This window comes from Odontesthes bonariensis, chromosome 17, assembly GCF_027942865.1.
Source record: "Odontesthes bonariensis isolate fOdoBon6 chromosome 17, fOdoBon6.hap1, whole genome shotgun sequence".
Classification (NCBI taxonomy): domain Eukaryota; kingdom Metazoa; phylum Chordata; class Actinopteri; order Atheriniformes; family Atherinopsidae; genus Odontesthes; species Odontesthes bonariensis.
The window spans coordinates 3,601,236-3,618,121 of NC_134522.1; the positions used below are offsets into that span (position 1 = coordinate 3,601,236).

The 16,886-nt window shown below is 47.1% G+C and overlaps 1 protein-coding gene across 1 annotated transcript in view; it reads right to left on the reverse strand.

The window, feature by feature from the left end:
• Positions 1–328: 328 nt before the first annotated feature.
• gpr68 (G protein-coupled receptor 68) overlaps positions 329–16,886 on the reverse strand; it is a 41,726-nt gene continuing 25,168 nt past the window's right edge. The window contains exons 2-7 of the mRNA XM_075447734.1: positions 9,729–9,967; positions 6,050–6,199; positions 5,830–5,963; positions 3,380–3,602; positions 2,719–2,899; positions 329–2,647 (exon numbers count right to left, since the gene is read on the reverse strand). Of these exons, the coding sequence (XP_075303849.1) occupies positions 2,136–2,647; positions 2,719–2,899; positions 3,380–3,602; positions 5,830–5,963; positions 6,050–6,199; positions 9,729–9,836 (1,308 nt within the window). The 5' untranslated portion in view covers positions 9,837–9,967 and the 3' untranslated portion in view covers positions 329–2,135. The remainder of the gene's footprint in view (positions 2,648–2,718; positions 2,900–3,379; positions 3,603–5,829; positions 5,964–6,049; positions 6,200–9,728; positions 9,968–16,886) is intronic.

The window sequence follows — 16,886 nt, forward strand, 5'->3', positions numbered from 1 at the left end:
AGTTCTCTCGTCTTAATGATCTTATATTCTTCATTCAAACAAACTGCTCTTCTGATGAATTAAATGTCGGGTGATCTGTGCATTTTGTGCAGAAAAAATGTCAAATGGACACCTTCAGATGTTCTTTGGCCTCCAGCTGCATCCAGTGAAGTCTTTGTAAAGGTTTCCTCAGAGTTTTGAACTCAGTTTGAATAACAGCAGATTGTTTGCATTAAACTTTCTATCAAACGTGAGTCCAGGCTTCTCAGCTCCAACCTGAACGAACATCAGTTCTTCTCACCAAAATACAACAAGACAGAAGAAGAGTTTAAAGTTTTCTTTAATTCTGTCTCATTCTGACCTTCGTCTGCGTTTCCTGACAAAATACATCAGATATCTACAATATAAAAGCTCCACAAAGCTGTCTGACAAATGTTTTTCAAAAATATGAAAAAATAAATAGTAGCTTTGAGATTTTAATAATGAATTTAAGACGTTAATGTTTCAAAAACAGCAAAGTAGAACCTGGAACTTTATCATAAATGATGGTTCACAGTTCAGAGATTAAACTGTTGGTTTTATTAAAGGTTAAAAAAAAGTTTTAGAAAACGCTGATAAACCGTGAATGAGATTTTGTTCAGAACTGTGAAGTCTCATTAATGTAACATGAGATGATGTGATGTGATTTTTAAATAAGAAATTAATTTTTAATGTGACGAAAATAAAAGGTTTAAATTCATCTCGTTCCTAAAACAACATCAGATTCATTCTGGTTTGATATTTTCCAGATGAGTAGTGGAAACACCCACATGACGAACTGTGTGGTCACGTGCACGTGAACAGAGATTTAACGAGCACCCAGTTCTTAAAGTACGGTGGCCCTGAGGAGCAAAACATGACAACAAAGCAGAAAAACAACTAAACAAAGGAACATAAGCACAAAATAAAACAAATAAAAACAACAGAAAACATCAACAAAAACACAACAAGAAAACAAGAAAAACAAAAGCAACAGAAAACAAACCAAAATACAAGAAAATAAATAAAAACAACAGAAACAACACGTTAGATCATGATAAACGAACCGTTACTGCATCCGTTAGTTTCACCTCCATCATTATCAAAGAGTTTCTGACGCACGGTGATCGTCTACAAACCACAGAAATGTAAACAGAAGGTTCGTCCAATCGGATTCAAGTTGCTGTCTGACACATAACGATGAGCGAGAATGTAAACACGGGTTGGCGAGCACGGAGCCTCACGGGTAGGGATGGGAATTGATAAGATTTTTACGATTCCAATTCCATTTTCGATTCTGCTTAACGATTCGGTTCTTTGTCGGTTCCCTTATCGATTCTCATTTGGAGAAAAAGGACAACAAACCGGTCGATTGGCATCAACTTTGTTTAGTTTAGAAGTAACACGAGTCATGACCTCACAAACCCAACAACGGTGAGGTCCACATTGGTCTATCATGGCCTGGGTAATTTAACTCTTCCTGCTCTGGTGAAAGGAGAAGCTGGAGGTAGAGGTGAACTGGGGGTAGTACCACCAGCCTCTGGCTCTGAGCCAGTCAGACTCTGTCTCTCATGATTTCATCTAAATGTAATGCCTGAGAAGGCATTCATTTAACCTTAACCGTTACTAACAGCAGCTTTTACAATCAGGCAAATGGTGCTAACATGATAGGCAGTGTTTGTTAGTTAGTTACCTGCAGTGTTAGCCGAGGACATGCTAACGTGCTGGGTTCAGATTCACCAACGTTAATCATTCATTCATAGTTATTGCATGTTGGCAGTATTTCCTCCCTTTGGTGAAATATTCACTTTTGCAAGTTGCCCTGTTGTCGTCTTTTTTAGGGATGTGTAACCAAACTTTCGAGCGTTTGTACCGCTTGGGAGCCATGTTTACTGTTGGCTGCTGGCTGCGCTGGACTCATTGACGTCATTTGTGCCCACTGGAATCGATAAGGGAATCGTTTGCAAAATCGCCAAACGATTCCAAGGAATTGAAACACTGAGAACCGGTTCTCAACAAGAACCGGTTCTCGATTCTCAACAAGAACCGGTTCTCGATTCCCATCCCTAGTCACGGGTTCACGGGTTGGCGAGCACGGAGCCTCTGCTCAGGTCTTTGTTCTGAGTATCCCGATGCTTTTAGCAGGCGCTCTTGTCAGTTTCCTCAGTCCTCTCCTTCGTTAGCTTCTGCTCCTTCGTTAGCTTCTGCTCCTTCGTTAGCATCAGCTCCTTCGTTAGCTTCGGCTCCTCCACAGCTATCACACAACTGGACTTCTCGTCCCCACCTTTGTCTCTGGACAGTTTGTTGCTCTGAGCGATTAGCGGGATGAAGGTTTTGTGCTCGGCCTGAGAGTAAAAAGTCGTGTTTTTGTCCGTTTTCACGGTGTTTTGCGTGATGGTGTGCGTGAGCAGCGTCACGGTCGGTTGGCCGTTGTTGTCGTCGGTGGCCACCTCGTGGGAGTCGTTGACGGGGTTGGCTGGGCTGGTGTTGCCACGGCGACAGCAGCAGCAGAGTATCCTGGCGACGGGCCGGACCACGGCTCTGTAGAGGCCGCGGCGGGCGCTCTCGCTGACGAAGCAGTAGAGCGCCGGGTCGGCCACGCAGTTCAGGGTGGTGAGCAGCAGCGACAGGTGGTAGTAGTTAAAGATGGCTGGAAGATAAACACACGGCTGTTCAGGTGGGCGTCGCCTTTAGGGACGCGTTCTCCGAGTGAAACCGTACCTGCGATGAAGTTGCAGTCCCGCTCCAGCAACGTGCGCACCAGCAGGAAGATGTGGTAGGGCGAGAAGCAGACGAGGAAGATGAGGATGGTGCTGCTGACCAGCTGTCTGATCCTCACCTTCTGATCCGGCTGCGTTCCCGCGCTGCGACCCACCGCCCGAAGGACGCACAGGTAGCTGATCTGCGTGGCCAGAAAACAGGAAGTTCAGAAAACAGGAAGCTGTACTCACAGCCACAGAAGCGGAGAATGATCATTGTTGGTATGCTTCCTAACTCCATCCTGCATCGTTTTATATACGCATAAATAAAAAAAGGTAAAATATCTCATAAACCAACATTTTATTTACAATAAAACACGAGTTGAAAGTGAGACTTTTTACTGTTTCATGATAAATATGAACTCATCTCGAATCTGATGGCAGCAACAAAAGGCTGAAAATAATTAACGACTTAACGGGATAATAACGAGTAAACTCGCCCAGCCCTAGTTTTAAGTTTATTTTTTAAATGATTAATAAAAGTAACAAGTAAGCTTTTTAACTTTCAATGCTAAAGTTTATGACGAGCAGGAAGAAGCTTTAAAGCCTTTATGCTTTAACCGTGGGCTCGTCTTGGACTGGAAAACTCGCCGAATGGCGGGCGTGTGAAGCGGTGATCGTACCGAGAGGATGGCCAGTGGGAACAGGAAGCCGACAATGAAGCGGTAGTAGTTGATGGGATATTCCCAGGACTGCATTGGGTAGTGCTCGAAGCACACCGACTGGTTCTTGCGGTCTCTGCTCAGCTCTTTGTGGCGAAAGAAAACCGCCCCGACCGCGATCTCCTTCAGCCAGATGATGGCGCTGACGAACCACGCTGCATTCATCGAGCGGAGAGACGTGAACCTGGAGACGAGGAAAAGAGAAATGACATCATGTACAAAACATTTGATCTGTTTGATGTGTACACAGCCACTTTTAAACATTTATTCAACCATGAACAGAAGCTGTAATGTTTTATGGGGGAAAAGGTAAGAACTGTGGCCTCTACCATTAAAAAGACGCCACTTCCTGTTTGAAACCAATTAAAAGTGAGATGAGTGCTCACCCAGCCCCCGTTTCTTTATGTTTTTCCAGGAAAACCGGAAACAGTTTCAATGATTCACTGAAACATGTTCAAACATAAATCTAAACCCAGGCTTTAGATGCTTGGGCCAACAGCAGATGGATCAGCTGAAGCTCCAGATGCATCTCTCAGCTCCTGTGTCAGGTCTTTGCTGGATTTTTTCCTCTTTCTTAACCCTCATACCTGATTTAAAACACAACTTAATTTCTGAAAAGGGACATTTTTGTCCCCTTTTAAAACGACCTAAAAACATCATATATTAATTTTTTTCCCCACTTTTTTTTTCATAAATCTTTTATTTCACTTCAGTTCTGATCATAACTACCAAGTTTTCAATTATTTTCCAAAAATTAACCCTTTAGATGCCAATTTGAACTTTTTAGCCCAAATTTGAAGCCTTTAGGTGACAGTATTTTCAAAATATGGAATGCAAAGTGGAACTATTGAGCGGGGATAATTATGGTCTGGGATATGTCAATGATTAGCAAAACAAAATTGATTTTTAGAGATTTTCAATTTGTTTGTTATGCCTGATTTAAAAAAAAAAAAAACTCCTTAATTTCTAAAAAGGGCCATTTTTGTCCCCTTCTAAAATGATCCCCAAAATACCATATGTTAATATTTTTTTCCACTTTTTTTTCAGAAATCTTTTCTTCCACTTCAGTTCTGATCATCTTTTGGTAACTGAAAGCAGTTTTAACGTAAATGTACAAAAAAGTTGAAACTATGAAGCTGTTTTTCACAGATGCAGCTAAAGAAATGGGAACAAATAAAAGATGTTTGCTGTAAACTTCTTATTTTGGGGCTATCCTGGGTTAAAACGTTGAACAATTTTCTCAACAGCTCAGAAGAAACATCGCAAACTAAAAGCAGTTACTGCTTTAAACATTTACAAGTTCCAAGAGTTGAAGAACAAGTATAGAGGCAAACTTCAAATTCTTTAGCAGGAGTAATTTAAGGAAATTATACATAAGCGGGACTAAACGAGTACTTTTACTTGAAGATATGGTACATTGAACCGATAATACTTTGTGCATTTGTATTTCTACCAAAGAAAAAGATCAGAATTTAATAGAAAACCTTTCCTTCCTGCAGCAGGTGGACAAATGATGCGTCTCTGTGACAGGCTGCTGGGAACAAAGTGCCTAAAGATCCAGTTTAAAACGGCTTCTTTGCTAAGTTGTCTGTTCTGTGTGGACACAACACTGGTTCATCCCTTGAGTTAGGAGCCTTTTTCCTGCCTGAATGGCTCAGAGTTAAGTGGCTTAACGAAGAAAAACTGGACTAAAAATGAGGAAAAAAGCAGAAAATGTCCAAATAAAAACGATAAAAAACCTTCAGAAAGTGTTGAAACTATTGCTGAAGATCACTTAAGCTGCTTGGATGTAACATATAAAGAAATAAGAGGTGTCTCATGACCAAAATGCTTCAAAAACCACATAAAATACTTAATATGGCTGTCAAAATCACACAAATGTGGTTGGAAATTAATTGTTATACAAGAAATTATAATTAAATGTCTGTTTCTGTTCATTTTAGGCCACTATTTGAGTAAATTAATGAAAAAAAATCTAATCAAATAATGTTTTGTTGCTCGTCTGACTCCAAATCTGAGGGAATTTTGGTCCTGTTTGGTGATATAAAGTCCTGTTTTTCACTTTCACTGGAGGGGAACAACGTGCCTAAAGATCCAGTTTAAAACGGCTTCTTTGCTAAGTTATCTGTTCTGTGTGGACACAACACTGGTTCATCCCTTGAGTTAGGAGCCTTTTTCCTGCCTGAATGGTTCATAGCTCAGAGTTAAGTGGCTTAACAGAGAAAAAACACATTCCTCTGAAGATGCTCAGGTACAAGGACTGGACTGAAGATGGGGGAAGAAGCAGAAAAATGTGCAAAGAGAAACTCTGAAAGAGCTTCAGGAAGCTGCAGAACAGCTGATCAGGACACTTTAAAAGTTACAGGAAGGAGGGAAACAGACAGAAACTACTTTATTACCAACAAAACTACCTTAAAGGATGGACCACAGCGAGATAGCGATCCAGGCTGATGCAGCACAGAAAGCCGATGCTGATGTAGATGTTCTCATAGAGCAGGAAACCACAGAGCTGACACAACCATTCCCTGTGCTGCCAATCATCATCCTACAACAACAACAACACATGAAGACCGACTCAGTTAGACAAGACAACAGATATAAAGGTAATTTTAGGACAGAGTGACACGTTACCTGGAAGATGTACTGCAGCCACAGCGGTAAAGACGCCTGATACAGCAGGTCAGACACCGTGAGGTTCATCAGGTAAACCCCCAGCTCGTTCTTCTGCTTCAGCTGCAGAGCAGCGTGGTACAGGGAGTACAGGTTGGAGGGAACACCGACCTGCAACCCAACAGGAGCCAGTTACTGTGGTGGTCTTAGAACACACCGTGCTCACATTTTATTACTCCAGCAGGACTTACTGATGAATGTAAACGGGAAACTGTTTACATTCATCACGGGAAACTTCAGACAGACTGCAGACAGACTGCAGACAGAGACTACAGACGGACTTCAGACAGACTGCAGACAGACTGCAGACAGAGACTACAGACGGACTTCAGACAGACTGCAGACAGACTGCAGACAGACTACAGACGGACTTCAGACGGACTTCAGACAGACTGCAGACAGACTGCAGACAGAGACTACAGACGGACTTCAGCCTGACTGCAGACAGACTGCAGACAGAGACTACAGACGGACTTCAGACAGACTGCAGACAGACTGCAGACAGACTGCAGACAGAGACTACAGAAGGACTTCAGACAGACTGCAGACAGACTGCAGACAGAGACTACAGACGGACTTCAGACAGACTGCAGACAGACTGCAGACAGACTACAGACGGACTTCAGACAGACTGCAGACAGACTGCAGACAGAGACTACAGACAGACTTCAGACAGACTGCAGACAGACTGCAGACAGACTGCAGACAGACTGCAGACAGAGACTACAGACAGACTGCAGACAGACTTCAGACAGACTGCAGACAGAGACTACAGACGGACTTCAGACAGACTGCAGACAGAGACTACAGACAGACTTCAGACAGACTGCAGACAGAGACTTCAGACAGACTGCAGACAGAGACTACAGACAGACTGCAGACAGAGACTACAGACGGACTTCAGACAGACTGCAGACAGACTGCAGACAGACTACAGACGGACTTCAGACAGACTGCAGACAGACTGCAGACAGAGACTACAGACAGACTTCAGACAGACTGCAGACAGACTGCAGACAGACTGCAGACAGACTGCAGACAGAGACTACAGACAGACTGCAGACAGACTGCAGACAGACTTCAGACAGACTGCAGACAGAGACTACAGACGGACTTCAGACAGACTGCAGACAGAGACTACAGACAGACTTCAGACAGACTGCAGACAGAGACTTCAGACAGACTGCAGACAGAGACTACAGACAGACTGCAGACAGACTGCAGACAGACTGCAGACAGACTTCAGACAGACTGCAGACAGAGACTACAGACGGACTTCAGACAGACTGCAGACAGAGACTACAGACAGACTTCAGACAGACTGCAGACAGAGACTTCAGACAGACTGCAGACAGAGACTACAGACAGACTGCAGACAGACTGCAGACAGAGACTTCAGACAGACTGCAGACAGAGACTACAGACAGACTGCAGACAGAGACTTCAGACGGACTTCAGACAGACTGCAGACAGAGACTACAGACGGACTTCAGACAGACTGCAGACAGAGACTACAGACAGACTTCAGACAGAGACTGCAGACAGAGACTACAGACAGAGACTACAGACAGACTGCAGACAGAGACTACAGACAGACTTCAGACAGAGACTGCAGACAGAGACTACAGACAGAGACTACAGACGGACTTCAGACAGACTGCAGCCAGACTGCAGACAGAGACTGCAGACAGAGCGGTAACAGGAAAGGAGGAGGATGACAGAGTTCTACGAGCTTCTTCAGGCTTGATGGATTCTGATGCTGTTCAGCTGTTTTTATAGCCTGGGAATTCCCATGCTGCTTTGCGCTCGATTTCATTCTCACTGCAAAGTCAGCCTGGAAACCACCGCCCTTATTTTTGCTAGAGTTTGGGAACCAATCACAGAACGGGGGGGGGGGGGCAGCAAGACGATGACGACGTCTATGCGCTACACCGAAGCTTGTAGAGTGTTAATCCAACATGACAGCGGACACAACGTTACCGTTCAATGCAGCCTTAGAAAGTGTTTCGGAGTAGATTCAACCTGGGTCATTTGAACCGTGACATCCAGCCAAGTAGCCCACCCGAAGTTTTTCCGATATTGGCTGAACATCAGCTGAGTTACTGAGTTATCCCGAATAGCTTAGCACAAGCGCTAACGGACCCTGGCAGTATCTCCAAAATTACCACACTAAAATCACATGTCATGACACCAAACTTCTACAGTTGTACAAATATGGTCTGTACTCACAAAACGATGCATTTGGAAGTTTGTACATAGTCCAGGAGTTTATTATTATCATCAACACAAGCCTGATAGCTTTTCTGCTGCTAAAGCTTCGTTGACGACACTTCTGGGAGCTGGGAGCTTCAAAGTAAGATGAGGGTTGATCTACTACTGTAGACAACAAAGCAAGGCTGCTCAATTTCTCCATTATTAAAATAAATTCACAACTCTACAACATAAAAATTCATGTAGAATATAGCATATAGGCCTACTTTGTTGTCAATTTAAGTAGCTTAGAGCGCAAGTTTACTTTTATTTTCCATTTTTTTCTTCTTCCTCGTCGAATTTCTGTCGTCATCTGGTATAAGTGATACAATTGGCTATGAATCGCGCGCAAAGCAGCATGGGAAGAACCTGACGTCATTTGATAGACATTCGTAGCGCCCAATAAACGGCTCTAGGCATTCGTAAACCACGCCTTAAATACGAGAAAATGCACACCTAGTTCCCAGACCACCATCTCATCGAGATTGTGGACGCGTCAGCCAGGCTACTGTTTTTACATATTTCCTCTTGAACCTCCCCAGTGCTCCTTTAACCCTGTGCTAAGGGTCATTGTCATGCTGAAGTCTCCGTCTCAGTTCACTAATTTGTCTGTTTGAACACCATCCATCATTCCAACATGAAGCTGCCACCACCGTGCTTCACTGTGGGGATGTTGGGTTTGCAGCTCACATGTTGTTTGTTTCTTTTTTTTTTTAAATCAACACTGGAAAAGTTTGTGAACCTTAAAACTATGTTCTTCTGACTGCTGTTATGTAGGGTCTGAAATACCACAGTTCACCACTTTGGTTTCCAGCTCTGCGTCTCATTGTTTTTGCTTAATGGTCCTTTGACATTTTTGTGCCGTCTTTAACGTGACAACAAAATGAAAGTGGGGCTCACACAGATTTGTTTTTATGAGACATCCCACAACTGTAGGGGGAGCCAGAGAGCAAACCAATGGCTAAATCTAGTGTGACTTTAATCAGTGGCTTTTTATGGCCTCTCCTCTGTAACTATAACCACAGGTGGTTAAGACTTGAAAATATCATGGTTAGGTGCTCCAGTATCTTCTATGCTGGGTTAGGGTAAACCATTGGTGTCTAAAAGTGACACTTTGGGGTAACGTTTGCATTCAAAACTGATGCAGAAGGCTTCTAATCAAGCGTCAGTATGCGTATAGTAACTGTGGCAACATGAGGTCAGACCTCAGAAAGGTGCAGCTGCATCACATCAACCATAAAAAAACATCTTGTTGGGCCACAAAACTCTGCTTCTGCTCCTCCTCGTTCAAGAATCATTGCTGCAATACTGTGTTTTTTAAAGAGGAAACAGGCTTTCTGCGGCAGCAACACTCTGACATCACACATTTCTAAAGCCAAAGTCTACTTACCAACAGCACGAGGATATACACACAGGAGAAGACGTACTGGTGGATTTCGTGGCTGATGGTGCAGTTAATCACGCCCTCTTCAGACATGTTGGACACCATCCCACTCATATTACTTCATACTAAATACATATGCATCTGAATCATAGCTGTGAGGTAACCACACACACACAGATCTTCATGTTGGACGGAGGCCTGCAGACGTGTCCTCTCGTCTGGGGGGGGCCGGCTTCATTTGGCCTCTGTGGAACACAGGAGAGTTTGTCTTAGAGATTACAAACAGTTTCATCTGGTTCTGACACTCAGTGGGGTCACATGGCTCTGAAAGGATCAGATTATTGGCTAAATTACAATAAGACTGAGTTATTAAGGGTAATTCTCCTTGGATATCTGGCGGTGAATGAATGGGATCAGAGGCACAAAGCGTGTCATACCCCAGGATGATAGGTGGCGCTGTACCCATTCCAGCTGTTGCTAATAGAGCCACTTCCTGTTGACCTCTTCACCACCAACAACAACAACAAACTCAGGCATTGGAGAAAGATGGAGAACGCAGAGCCAGATGAAGCTACGTCCCTCTACATTTGGTCTGTGATGAGCTGCTTGTTGCACAAACTCGATGCCCAACGGAGCATTCTCCATCGCGTTGTTTGTTTCTTTCTGACGGCGACAGCAACAGGAATATCGTCTCCTTTGACTTCCGGGTTACGACCCCGGGAAAACATCTGGAGCATGCGCAGAACGCAAAGTCTGATTCACCACGTGCTTCAGCGTCTACAAGCAGGTTTAGAGTGACTTTCAACCCAGTTATCTCGGGGTCTGAATCCCATCCGATCCAATTCTTAGTCAGATTAAGGTGTCTACATGCACTTAATAACTCAGTCTGATTGTAATTTAGTAAATTATCTGATCCTTTCAGGGCCATGTGACCCCACTGAGTGTTGGGAAGGGTCATTAGATATCATGAGATGCAATCTCTTGGTTTCCTTAGCTAGGAAATTGTTTTTGAATTGGCTCTATATGAATTTAATTGGATTATTTTATAAATAATTATGATTACAATGAATTGAATTCCAATTGGCTTGAATTGGACTTTATTATTTAAGTGCCTTGAGATGACATTTGTTGTATTTGGCGCTATATAAATAAAACTGAATTGAATTGAATTGAATTGAATTGAATTGAATTGAATTGAGATGTCCTGATACATTTCAGACTACTGAACCATCAAAACATGGAGTTGTGGCAGTGGAACCCAGAAAAAACCTGAATTCATTCAAAAGAAAACCCCAGAGCCGTATTCATTTCACTCTGCTGGGTTTCAGCTGCTCTGTGTGGTTGAAACAGAGACTCTGCAGGGAAGAAAGGGTTTACAGTAGTTTCCTGTTGAAGCTGCCGCTCTGTTGCTGGTGGTTTTCATTCGTTTTAACCCTCCACCACTCCAGTGTGATGCAAACCCAGAGAAAAACTCACAGCTATTTCAGAACCGTTGGGAGAAAATCTTGGTTTTGGTCTCTTTTAACGTCAGAACGCTGAGTAACAGATCCGTGAACACACAACAAACGTTTTTTTTAAGTTGGATGACTGTATGATACTGAACTGGATTGAATTTGCTCCCTGCAGCCTTGCTTCCTGCAGCCTTGCTTCCTGCAGCCTTGCTTCCTGCCTGTTTGCTTCCTGCAGCCTTGCCTCCTGCAGCCTTGCTCCCTGCCTGTTTGCCTCCTGCCTGTTTGCTTCCTGCAGCCTTGCTTCCTGCCTGTTTGCTTCCTGCAGCCTTGCCTCCTGCAGCCTTGCTTCCTGCAGCCTTGCTTCCAGCAGCCTTGCCTCCTGCAGCCTTGCTCCCTGCCTGTTTGCTTCCTGCAGCCTTGCTTCCTGCAGCCTTGCCTCCTGCAGCCTTGCTCCCTGCCTGTTTGCCTCCTGCAGCCTTGCTTCCTGCAGCCTTGCTTCCTGCAGCCTTGCTTCCAGCAGCCTTGCCTCCTGCAGCCTTGCTCCCTGCCTGTTTGCCTCCTGCAGCCTTGCTTCCTGCCTGCTTGCTTCCTGCAGCCTTGCCTCCTGCAGCCTTGCTTCCTGCCTGCTTGCTTCCTGCAGTCTTGCTTCCTGCAGCCTTGCTTCCTGCCTGCTTGCTTCCTGCAGCCTTGCTTGCTGCAGCCTTGCTTCCTGCAGCCTTGCTTCCTGCCTGCTTGCTTCCTGCCTGCTTGCTTCCTGCAGCCTTGCTTCCTGCCTGTTTGCTTCCTGCAGCCTTGCGTCCTGCAGCCTTGCCTCCTGCAGCCTTGCTTCCTGCAGTCTTGCTTCCTGCCTGTTTGCTTCCTGCCTGTTTGCTTCCTAACTGCTTGCTTCCTGCCTGTTTGCTCCCTGCAGCCTTGCTTCCTGCAGCCTTGCTTCCTGCAGCCTTGCTTCCTGCCTGCTTGGTCTGAGCTCTCCTTCATCTGGTAACAAACTTTTTCTTTGTGTTTTGCACCTGTGGTTTTGCTTTCTGACCCAAACAAAAAGGGTTTAAGTGTATTTCTGTCGTGTTTCCACCCCGATAAGCCACCAGTTTCAGGATATAGAACTGATCTGCAGCCACAGTGAAGACAACAAGCTGCTTCTTTTCGGCACATTTCAGTCGGTGCCTCCTTTTATAACCTCCAGCTATATCTCTTTGCTTTGGCCTGCCAGCATCTTTAGAATGGCTCCTTAATAACATGGTGTGGAAGCATTTGGAGCCGCAGATTGGACCCACAAGCATCATCTTGTCTGTCCTGAAGGCTCGGCAGGATTTACTGAACATTCCTTCAGAGTCTGCGCTTTAACTCGTAAACAACCAGCAGCACACGTTGCGTTTGAGTTTCCTCTGCAGGTGTGTTCCTCTGCAGGTGTTTCCTCTGCAGGTGTTTCCCTCTGCAGGTGTTTCCTCTGCAGGTGTTTCCTCTGCAGGTGTTTCCTCTGCAGGTGTTTCCTCTGCAGGTGTTTCCTCTGCAGATGTTTCCCTCTGCAGGTGTTTCCTCTGCAGGTGTTTCCTCTGCAGGTGTTTCCTCTGCAGGTGTTTCCCTCTGCAGGTGTGTTCCTCTGCAGGTGTGTTCCTCTGCAGGTGTTTCCTCTGCAGGTGTTTCCCTCTGCAGGTGTGTTCCTCTGCAGATGTTTCCCTCTGCAGGTGTTTCCCTCTGCAGGTGTGTTCCTCTGCAGGTGTTTCCCTCTGCAGGTGTGTTCCTCTGCAGGTGTGTTCCTCTGCAGGTGTTTCCTCTGCAGGTGTTTTCCTCTGCAGGTGTGTTCCTCTGCAGGTGTTTCCCTCTGCAGGTGTTTCCTCTGCAGGTGTTTCCCTCTGCAGGTGTTTCCTCTGCAGGTGTTTCCCTGTGCAGGTGTTTACCTCTGCAGGTGTGTTCCTCTGCAGGTGTTTCCTCTGCAGGTGTTTCCCTCTGCAGGTGTTTCCTCGTGCAGGTGTTTCCCTGTGCAGGTGTTTACCTCTGCAGGTGTGTTCCTCTGCAGGTGTTTACCTGTGCAGGTGTTTCCCTCTGCAGGTGTTTCCCTGTGCAGGTGTTTCCCTCTGCAGGTGTTTCCCTCTGCAGGTGTGTTCCTCTGCAGGTGTGTTCCTCTGCAGGTGTGTTCCTCTGCAGATGTGTTCCTCTGCAGGTGTTTCCTCTGCAGGTGTTTACCTCTGCAGGTGTTTCCCTCTGCAGGTGTTTCCCTCTGCAGGTGTTTCCCTCTGCAGGTGTTTGCCTCTGCAGGTGTTTCCTCTGCAGGTGTTTTCCTCTGCAGGTGTTTCCCTCTGCAGGTGTTTGCCTCTGCAGGTGTGTTCCTCTGCAGGTGTGTTCCTCTGCAGGTGTTTCCCTCTGCAGGTGTTTCCTCGGCATGTGTTTCCCTCTGCAGGTGTGTTCCTCTGCAGGTGTTTCCCTCTGCAGGTGTTTCCCTCTGCAGGTGTTTCCTCGGCATGTGTTTCCCTCTGCAGGTGTTTCCTCTGCAGGTGTTTCCCTCTGCAGGTGTTTCCTCGGCATGTGTTTCCCTCTGCAGGTGTTTCCTCTGCAGGTGTTTCCCTCTGCAGGTGTTTCCCTCTGCAGGTGTTTCCTCGGCATGTGTTTCCCTCTGCAGGTGTGTTCCTCTGCAGGTGTTTCCCTCTGCAGGTGTGTTCCTCTGCAGGTGTTTCCCTCTGCAGGTGTGTTCCTCTGCAGGTGTGTTCCTCTGCAGGTGTTTCCTCTGCAGGTGTTTCCCTCTGCAGGTGTTTCCTCTGCAGGTGTTTCCCTCTGCAGGTGTTTCCCTCTGCAGGTGTTTCCTCGGCATGTGTTTCCCTCTGCAGGTGTGTTCCTCTGCAGGTGTTTCCCTCTGCAGGTGTGTTCCTCTGCAGGTGTTTCCCTCTGCAGGTGTGTTCCTCTGCAGGTGTGTTCCTCTGCAGGTGTTTCCTCTGCAGGTGTTTACCTCTGCAGGTGTGTTCCTCTGCAGGTGTTTCCCTCTGCAGGTGTTTCCCTCTGCAGGTGTTTCCTCTGCAGGTGTTTCCCTCTGCAGGTGTGTTCCTCTGCAGGTGTTTCCCTCTGCAGGTGTTTACCTCTGCAGGTGTTTCCTCTGCAGGTGTTTCCCTCTGCAGGTGTGTTCCTCTGCAGGTGTTTCCCTCTGCAGGTGTTTACCTCTGCAGGTGTTTCCTCTGCAGGTGTTTCCCTCTGCAGGTGTTTCCTCTGCAGGTGTGTTCCTCTGCAGGTGTTTCCTCTGCAGGTGTTTCCTCTGCAGGTGTTTCCCTCTGCAGGTGTTTCCTCTGCAGGTGTTTCCCTCTGCAGGTGTGTTCCTCTGCAGGTGTTTCCCTCTGCAGGTGTTTACCTCTGCAGGTGTTTCCTCTGCAGGTGTTTCCCTCTGCAGGTGTTTCCCTCTGCAGATGTGTTCCTCTGCAGGTGTTTCCTCTGCAGGTGTTTCCTCTGCAGGTGTTTCCCTCTGCAGGTGTGTTCCTCTGCAGGTGTTTCCTCTGCAGGTGTGTTCCTCTGCAGGTGTGTTCCTCTGCAGGTGTGTTCCTCTGCAGGTGTTTCCCTCTGCAGGTGTGTTCCTCTGCAGGTGTGTTCCTCTGCAGGTGTTTCCTCTGCAGGTGTTTCCTCTGCAGGTGTTTCCCTCTGCAGGTGTTTACCTCTGCAGGTGTTTCCTCTGCAGGTGTTTCCCTCTGCAGGTGTGTTCCTCTGCAGGTGTTTCCCTCTGCAGGTGTTTACCTCTGCAGGTGTTTCCTCTGCAGGTGTTTCCCTCTGCAGGTGTTTCCTCTGCAGGTGTGTTCCTCTGCAGGTGTTTCCTCTGCAGGTGTTTCCTCTGCAGGTGTTTCCCTCTGCAGGTGTTTCCTCTGCAGGTGTTTCCCTCTGCAGGTGTGTTCCTCTGCAGGTGTTTCCCTCTGCAGGTGTTTACCTCTGCAGGTGTTTCCTCTGCAGGTGTTTCCCTCTGCAGGTGTTTCCCTCTGCAGATGTGTTCCTCTGCAGGTGTTTCCTCTGCAGGTGTTTCCTCTGCAGGTGTTTCCCTCTGCAGGTGTGTTCCTCTGCAGGTGTTTCCTCTGCAGGTGTGTTCCTCTGCAGGTGTGTTCCTCTGCAGGTGTGTTCCTCTGCAGGTGTTTCCCTCTGCAGGTGTGTTCCTCTGCAGGTGTGTTCCTCTGCAGGTGTTTCCTCTGCAGGTGTTTCCTCTGCAGGTGTGTTCCTCTGCAGGTGTGTTCCTCTGCAGGTGTGTTCCTCTGCAGGTGTGTTCCTCTGCAGGTGTGTTCCTCTGCAGGTGTTTCCTCTGCAGGTGTTTACCTCTGCAGGTGTGTTCCTCTGCAGGTGTTTCCCTCTGCAGGTGTTTCCCTCTGCAGGTGTTTCCTCTGCAGGTGTTTCCCTCTGCAGGTGTGTTCCTCTGCAGGTGTTTCCCTCTGCAGGTGTTTCCCTCTGCAGGTGTTTCCTCTGCAGGTGTTTCCCTCTGCAGGTGTTTCCCTCTGCAGATGTGTTCCTCTGCAGGTGTTTCCTCTGCAGGTGTTTCCTCTGCAGGTGTTTCCCTCTGCAGGTGTGTTCCTCTGCAGGTGTTTCCCTCTGCAGGTGTGTTCCTCTGCAGGTGTGTTCCTCTGCAGGTGTTTCCTCTGCAGGTGTTTACCTCTGCAGGTGTGTTCCTCTGCAGGTGTTTCCCTCTGCAGGTGTTTCCCTCTGCAGGTGTTTCCCTCTGCAGGTGTTTCCTCTGCAGGTGTTTCCCTCTGCAGATGTGTTCCTCTGCAGGTGTTTCCCTCTGCAGGTGTTTCCCTCTGCAGGTGTTTCCTCTGCAGGTGTTTCCCTCTGCAGGTGTTTCCCTCTGCAGATGTGTTCCTCTGCAGGTGTTTCCTCTGCAGGTGTTTCCTCTGCAGGTGTTTCCCTCTGCAGGTGTGTTCCTCTGCAGGTGTTTCCCTCTGCAGGTGTGTTCCTCTGCAGGTGTTTACCTGTGCAGGTGTTTCCCTGTGCAGGTGTTTCCCTGTGCAGGTGTTTCCCTCTGCAGGTGTGTTCCTCTGCAGGTGTGTTCCTCTGCAGGTGTGTTCCTCTGCAGGTGTTTCCTCTGCAGGTGTTTCCCTCTGCAGGTGTTTCCCTCTGCAGGTGTGTTCCTCTGCAGGTGTGTTCCTCTGCAGGTGTGTTCCTCTGCAGGTGTGTTCCTCTGCAGGTGTGTTCCTCTGCAGGTGTTTCCTCTGCAGGTGTTTACCTCTGCAGGTGTTTCCCTCTGCAGGTGTTTGCCTCTGCAGGTGTTTCCTCTGCAGGTGTTTACCTCTGCAGGTGTTTCCCTCTGCAGGTGTTTGCCTCTGCAGGTGTTTCCTCTGCAGGTGTTTACCTCTGCAGGTGTTTCCCTCTGCAGGTGTTTGCCTCTGCAGGTGTTTCCTCTGCAGGTGTTTTCCTCTGCAGGTGTTTCCCTCTGCAGGTGTTTGCCTCTGCAGGTGTGTTCCTCTGCAGGTGTTTCCCTCTGCAGGTGTTTCCTCGGCATGTGTTTCCCTCTGCAGGTGTGTTCCTCTGCAGGTGTTTCCCTCTGCAGGTGTTTCCCTCTGCAGGTGTTTCCTCGGCATGTGTTTCCCTCTGCAGGTGTTTCCTCTGCAGGTGTTTCCCTCTGCAGGTGTTTCCTCGGCATGTGTTTCCCTCTGCAGGTGTTTCCTCTGCAGGTGTTTCCCTCTGCAGGTGTTTCCCTCTGCAGGTGTTTCCTCGGCATGTGTTTCCCTCTGCAGGTGTGTTCCTCTGCAGGTGTTTCCCT